Genomic DNA, 7,429 nt, shown 5'->3' on the forward strand with positions numbered 1-7,429 from the left:
TATATATATAAAGATAGAAAGAAGTATTAAAAGTAAAAAAAGAGAAAATTGCATTTGTTTATTATTATTGTGTAAAAAGGTCTCGTACCATACCCCTATTTATACATGCATAGAGTCTTTATTTTTAACATGCATTTAATATTCATTTTCTCTTTAAAAATATGAGTTTTACATGAAAATGGATATCCACGTTGCTCGTTCTTATCACAACATAAATCACCTATTTGTAATTATGATTTAGGGACAACCAACTCTCTGATTTTGTATTTCACTCCTTATTGAGTTTTTTTTCAAAAAAGTGGAGTTGGGCCATGGAAGGGGAAAATGCCCAGATTTTACCAAAAATAAGGACATTGCTGGACCAAACAATGTGTTGGATTTCAAAATAATGACCAATTTAATGAAATTGGATGCACAGACAAAATGAAAGCCCTATCTCTCAGCACCGAAAATGAGACGCATCTTCGTTAATGGCGAGAAAGTGGAAGTTCAGCAGCCAAGCATCCATTCAGATCCAACCATCTCAAGGTGTGCAGCTCTCTGGGCACCCATAGAAGCCATTTTAGACTTAAAAGTACTAAGCACCGCTTATTGAATCCGTGATACTCCGAGAACGTAAAATTGAGGTATAACTCGTATATCTATTTATTGAATATTCTTTTAAATAAATTTTTTTTTGGACTTGATTCTTTGCAATAAATTTTGAAGTTGTTGTTACTTTTTTTTTCGGTCTTGAAATTGTTGTTACTTAGATGAAGTTTTTATTGCCACAAAACAATATGGACTTCAAACACCACTCAAAATTGTCAAACAACAAAAGATAAATGAAATCACATTCGGCCCAAATAAAAATTAAATGAACATTCTAAAAAAAAATTCCCACGTTGACCCCTAATTTTTTAAACATTTATATATTCTACCACATACGTTGGTCTCTAATAGAATATGCTGAGAGACCGATTCCCTATTCTGCCGGTGAAATTAGAATAAACACTTTGCCGGCACATCATTTAGTAATAGAAAGGGCAATTTACCCAAATAAATAAACTTGGTGAAAACTTTGCCTAAATACATAAAACAGAAATTTGTTATGTGTATGTGCATTTTGACATTTTTATGTAATTCGTGGGAAGCAATCACGATTTTTCATTTGTACATAAACTGTGGCTGCTAGCAACGGATTATGAAAGATGGTTTTTGTGCGTAAACCGTGACAAGTTGCAACGGATTACAAAGGGAGAAAGTAAGGCATAAACCGTGGCTGGTTACCACGGTTTATGAAGATGGCGCAGTAAACGTAAACCCCTATAGGTTACCACGGTTTACGTGTTAGGGGCTATAAATACATAATCCGCTGAAACTCCTCACGGATCATTTGTGTCACAAACAAAATTTTGAGAGTTGTTGGTTTGAGAGAATTTGTGAAAGGCTTTGAAGGTTTGAGAGGTTTGGGTGGTGGAGCATGGAGGATGATGATCGCTTGTACCGACTAAATGGCGTCACTCACGTGGCTGGATATATCGATGCAGAGGTTAGTTATTATTATTATTATTATTATTATTATTATTCTTTTTATTATTACATATATAAATATTGATATTATTATGGTTATTGTTAATAAAATTGTTTTTGTACATTTAATTTTTATTGTTATTATGAGTGCATAGTATTAGTGGTTTCATTGTTACTATTATTATTGGTGTCCTCTTTTGATGTTATTAGTAATGGTCGTATGTTGAGAGATTTTGTTACCCACATTTTGCAGCCTACTAGGGTGATTAGCGGCATTAGGAGACAACAGAATATGCCCTTACACGACCGGATTATACCCTATCTGAAGACCGCGGGCTTGTATCATTTGGCTAGGCTTAACAGTCAGTGGTTCTGGGTTGATGAGCCTCTCCTTAGTGCATTTATTAAGCGGTGGCGTCCTGAGACCCACACCTTCCATATGCCCTTTGGTGAGTGCACTATTACTTTGCAAGATGTGGCATATCAGCTGGGTTTGCCGATCGATGGTGAGCCCGTCAGTGGGTGCCTGAATTAGTTTGAGAATCTGATAGAGCACGGTAGACCAGCATGGGTGTGGCAACAAGGATAATGCAGCGCCTGAAAGTGGCCACAATCGCATCTGTGATCTTTAAGGGAAACTCTATAGCTACCCAGCGAAAAGCGCCCGGTCGGTGTTGTCTCGGCCACGGCGTACTCCGATTGATGCCTGTCGTATAAAGTAACGGTGAAGCACCTAGAGTCTCTGAGATTTCGATCAATTGCCTTGGCCAACGCCTGACAAAATTCATTACCAGATCCGAGTTGTGCCTCTGCTGTCTGTCCTCGTACCACAAATAGCTGAGCAAGCCTCCTGTAACTTGACTGAACCAACGATGTGACCGGGAGGTTGTGAGTTCCCTTTAAAACCGAGTTCACACATTCACTGATGTTGGTTGTCATGTGCCCGAAACGTCTACCACTATTCTCATGTTGGGTCCATTTGTCGTACTCCATCCGGTTGGCCCATTCACACATTGTTGGATTCTCAGTCCGCATGATGTCAAACCAGTAATAGAACTCCGCTTCAGTCTTCGCGTAGGCAGCATTCACCAACATCCTCCTTGAGTCCTTACCTTTGAAAGTTAGGGCAAAATTCGCAGCAACATGCCGAATACAGTACGCTCGGAAAGCACGTGGAGGCAGCCACCCAGTCTCAGGTGCCTCAAGCGCTGCCTTGATCCCATTATGCCTGTCAGAGATAACAAGAATACCCTCCTGAGGAGTCACATGCTCTCGTAGGCTGGACAAGAAAAATGACCACGACTCTGCATCTAATCCTTCCACAAGGGCGAATGCTATCGGGAGGATGTTCGAGTTCCCATCCTACGCTATCGCCAACAGCAGCGTCCCTCCATACTTGCCATACAAGTGGGTACCGTCAATACTGACCAGGGGCTTGCAATGATGGAATGCCTCGATACATGGTGGGAATGTCCAGAATAGTCGGTGAAAGTACACCGTCAACTCATCAACCTCACCATGAAGTCGAACAGGAGATGTCTTCAACACGGTTATTGTTCCGGCCATTGTTGACTGTACTCCTAGCATCCAACGTGGCAACTCTGCATACAACTCTTCCCAATCTCCATATATTTGTGCCACTGCCTTCTGCTTGGCCATCCAAACCTTCCTGTAACTAGGCCATCCAAACCTTTACCGTAACCGCAGCATCTGCCCTAACCAATGGAAGAATCCTCACACAGATAACGTGGTAATCCAGCTGACGGTGATCACTGGAAATAGAGGTTTCCAAGCATGTGTGTGGCCCGTTGTACCTCCTAACCTCCCAAGTGCCCTTTCGTGCACGCAGCGCAACGCGAATCAACTAAGTACAACCCTTGCCGAATTGCTTGCATTTTCCATGATACTGCAGATGATCTGATTCGATGACTCTGTACTCAACACCTTGTCGGATGCTATAGTCCTTTACACTCAGCACAACCTCATCTTTATTCTGAAAAGATTGCCCAATCTGAAATTCTGTAGAAGAGCCCCCGACCGTGTTACCACCGTCCTCCTGTTGACCCAGAACGTCCAAGTTTAGTGTGGAGAAGTGTGGAGGATACTGTTGAGAAGCAGAACTTGAAGGCTCATGCTGCGCATGTGGATTGGCACCTGTGTCATCGTCGCTGTCCCCGATGATATCAATAGGCTCCTGGTCAGAGTCATCGTCACACATTGCATTCTCTACTCGATCAGGTTCACCAAAGCCTTGCATATAAGGTAACTGGCCACCACCGGTGCCCATGACATAAGCCTGCTCAAAGACTGCTGCATTCTCCAACTATACAGAACCAACAACCTCCGTTCGGTCTAAATCAGCCACGAACGTAGGGGATCCGACCGGCGGAAGATACGGTCTGACCGTATGCATCGAACTAGACGCACCTCCCGCGGCAGTCGAGCTATGAACTGGAGCTGATGCCCCAGAACTATCGACACCGACCTCCAACTTTGCAAACAACTCGTGAATTCGAATCTCTGGAAAACTCCTAACACAATAGAACAGAACCATAATATCTTCATCAGCCCCTAGCACAAAGGTATCATACTGAACACCGGTCGAGACAACTGCGATGGAAATCTTGTAGAATAGCTTCTTCACCCACTTGCTACCAAACATGCCAAGCTTTTGCAAGATGCTGTTCTTTAAATCAGACAAAGTGCTTGACGAACTGATGAAGACACTCAGTGGTTCTCTGTCAGTGAACTTCACACCATGGCTTTTGCTTTTTTTAATTTTTTCAGAGCAATGCACTAAGGCAAGAACACTCTCTTCCTCACTTGTCATTGTGAGAATGATCTCTTATGCAGCTTGAATATCACCCACATATATATAGAGTTTCGGTCTTCCTAAACCGTGGTAACCTACAATGTTTTATGCCCATAATTTCTCCTTCATAAACCGTTGTAGCCTACAACGTTTTATTATCACCTCGCAGCCTTAGTAAACCGTGGTGGCCTGCCACGGTTTACACACAAAACCAACCATTCATAAACCATTGCTGGCTGCCACGGTTTATGTACAACTTGAAAACCGTGGTAGCTTCCCACGGATTACATAGAAAGGTGAAAATACACATGTACGTAACCTATTTCTGTTTTGTGTATTTGGGTAAAGCTTTAACCAACTTTATTTATTTGGGTAAATTGCCCTAATAGAAATGTATCCTTTCAATTTTTTTTAATAACTGAAAAAATAAAGTATAATCTTTTACCATTAATTTTATAAGTGAAACTAAAAATAAATATACAAAAAAAATAAAAAATTAAAATTCACATTTTATACTCTTAATTTTTTTTAACAATTAAGAGGACTCACTTCCTTTAATAATCCACTTATCCACGGGACAAATTTCTTTCATATACAATGCGACACACCGTACCAGGTTCATGGGTAACATAATTTTTCCCCGCCCAGGCTAGAATTTATCTTAAAATATATTTATATATAATTTTTTTATATATTTATTACGTTTAGTTATTAATTTTTTAATTTAAATAACTAAGATTAATTTTAACATATTACATAATATTACCAAAAAATTTAGATCCAATAAAAAAATTATTCATTCTTAGAATACATTACAAGAATTTTGTTTATTTGTGACAATTTTTTTTATTGGTGAAAGTTTATAATCCCCACCAAATAATTTGTAGAGAATTTCTAAAACGCCCATAATTTGAGGTGTCACGAGATTTTTTGTGAAAGTTTTGTATGTATTTAGTAGAGGTTTTATATTAGACTTTTGTAATAGTTTAAAACCTTCATAAATTAATTTTTTAATTTAACAAAAATTAATTATTTTGCGAGATTTTCGATCCTCCACAAATCTTGTAATTATTTATTTATTTTTAATTTCAAATCATTCATTAATCTCATTTGTTTAATACTCTCAAATTAAAAATTTATTTTTTAATATCACAATTTAAACTGTATGAAAGTGAATTCCGAGGTATAGCTCGTTTTGTTGGCACTTGAACTTGAACTAGTTTTTCTTGGTGTGATGGGGTGGAACGTGTGTGAGGAGGCGGCGTTGGGTACCTGCAAAGGGACTCCAACGTTCAAGTGAATATGAGTGTAAGAGAGTTCAGAGTAGAATCAGAGCGAATTGCATACCTTTAGATTAGTAGCTCACCAGTATATATACTGAGTTGTTCGAGTGGTTTGTTATTTGGATTAGGTTTGTTATTCGTATCCCTGTTGCAAGTTTGACGGGGTCTATAGTTGTTATTATCCGGATTTGTTGGGATGGGTTAGTCTAAGTGGAGAAGTTGTTGGAGAAGATATAATTTCAAACATAATTACATATGGTATTGTTCTACATAACTATTACTATTTTTCTTTAAAAAGTAAAATAAAACAACTTCAATATTTTAATATTATCTAATTACATAAAAGTTTCAAATATTTGTTCTTGGATGTTCGTTGCTATCACCAAACAACAAAGGGAGTCGTTGGCTCACTTTCGGCATTATTAGCCTATATATAAACACAAGATGTTATTAATCATTTCAGTAAAAATAAACATTAAGATAATTTGATATAAACCTAACAACTCAAATTTAAAGAGCATCTAAACTTATATTCAATATTAATAAATATTACTCCATCAAAAACTTATATTCCTAACAAATAAATTTACTATAAATATACATAAAAGTTTATTAAATAATGGTCTCCTACACCCTTATTCCAGGTTTATGTATGCTTATTTAATTTGATTGAGACCATGTATGTTGGTTTCTTTATGTCTACGTTTTCTTTCTTTATTTCCTAAGAATAAAAATTTGAGTAAAGAACATTTTCGTCCCTGGCCTTTTTTTTACGGACATTTTCGTCCTTAAGCAATGAAAAATACATTAAAGTCCCTGACTGTTGAAAAACATGGACATTTATGTCCCTCTGTTGATTTCAGCCATTTGCACTGGACGAAAAATGCTGAGGTGGCACGTAACGGAGGTCATGTGGCATGGGGCAAAAAAGTTAGAGGACATATAAGTCCCTGGAGACGAAAACGACGCCGTTTCGTCTCTTCTCCCAATCTTTGAAAGTCGTCTTCCCTAATCCCTCGTCTGGATAGTGACGACGCAGTGGGTGTTGTGGGGAGTTGTGGCAGAAAAGAAATTCTTCCTTCCATGGCATCTGAAGGGGTATCTTCCAGCTAGAGAAGAGGTGGAGGTCAGGTGGGCTCGAGCTCGCGTCCTAAGGAGAAGGACAGCAAAGATGGCGTCTCACCAAAGTACTTCTGTGGAGAAAACGTAGTCCTTTTCATGTCAAAGACGCGAAACAATCCGGAAAGATTGTTTCTGGGCTGTCCCTTTTACAAGGTATGGAAATAAAATGTGATGCACGTTTGGTTGAAGATGTGTTAGGGTTGGTAATTTTTAGGGTTTAAATTATGTGGGTTGATTTGCTGCAGGCAAGACAACCGTATTGCAAATTTTTTGTGTGGCTTGATGAGCACGTTGCTGGACTTGGATTGACAGCAACAAAGTATATGGAAGAGAAGGAATTTGTAGATGTAGAAGATTATCAGAGGCAGCAGGACATGGAAATGAGGATCAGTTGCTTGGAGAAGAGGATATTAGCTCTAGAGATGAAAAGAAAGCCAATAAGATGGTGTATCTATGTCATTGTCATTGTCTTGGTTTTTGCTGTTCTAAGTTGTAAGAGTTGAAAAAGGTATGAAAAAGTGTGTTGCATTATTGCAGCAATTATAGGTGAATTCAGTGTCATTTATATGAATGATTGTATTGCCCTGTACATGTTGTATAAGATGTGGAGGAAATTAAAGTTCGTTCCATAATACATAACATACCATTGCATTAGTGATAAAAAAAGTAGTTTAGTTAACATCCATGTTCATCTGAACCA

General features: G+C 38.5%; 2 protein-coding genes across 2 annotated transcripts; both read right to left on the bottom strand.

Moving 5' to 3' along the window:
- Positions 1-2,043: 2,043 nt before the first annotated feature.
- On the bottom strand, positions 2,044-3,171 carry LOC107457960 (uncharacterized). Its single transcript, XM_052251510.1, has 2 exons — positions 2,941-3,171; positions 2,044-2,874 (listed from the first exon to the last, which is right to left on the bottom strand). Exons 1-2 carry the CDS (start codon positions 3,169-3,171, stop codon positions 2,044-2,046), a joined length of 1,062 nt encoding a protein of 353 aa, XP_052107470.1.
- A 205-nt stretch (positions 3,172-3,376) lies between these two features.
- On the bottom strand, positions 3,377-4,342 carry LOC127740508 (uncharacterized). Its single transcript, XM_052251511.1, has 2 exons — positions 3,917-4,342; positions 3,377-3,835 (listed from the first exon to the last, which is right to left on the bottom strand). Exons 1-2 carry the CDS (start codon positions 4,340-4,342, stop codon positions 3,377-3,379), a joined length of 885 nt encoding a protein of 294 aa, XP_052107471.1.
- Positions 4,343-7,429: the final 3,087 nt, after the last annotated feature.

The sequence above is a fragment of the Arachis duranensis genome, chromosome 7 (genome assembly GCF_000817695.3).
Source record: "Arachis duranensis cultivar V14167 chromosome 7, aradu.V14167.gnm2.J7QH, whole genome shotgun sequence".
NCBI lineage: Eukaryota > Viridiplantae > Streptophyta > Magnoliopsida > Fabales > Fabaceae > Arachis > Arachis duranensis.

Excerpts from the sequence above, each read along its gene's own strand:
- LOC107457960 (XM_052251510.1), bottom strand. The coding sequence starts at position 3,171 with ATGGCCAAGCAGAAGGCAGTGGCACAAATATATGGAGATTGGGAAGAG. Across the intron at positions 2,875-2,940 it reads TCCATCATTGCAAGCCCCTG|GATGGGAACTCGAACATCCT; the intron begins GTCAGTATTGAC and ends GCGATAGCGTAG.
- LOC127740508 (XM_052251511.1), bottom strand. The coding sequence starts at position 4,342 with ATGACAAGTGAGGAAGAGAGTGTTCTTGCCTTAGTGCATTGCTCTGAA. Across the intron at positions 3,836-3,916 it reads CGTCTAGTTCGATGCATACG|TTGGAGAATGCAGCAGTCTT; the intron begins GTCAGACCGTAT and ends GGTTCTGTATAG.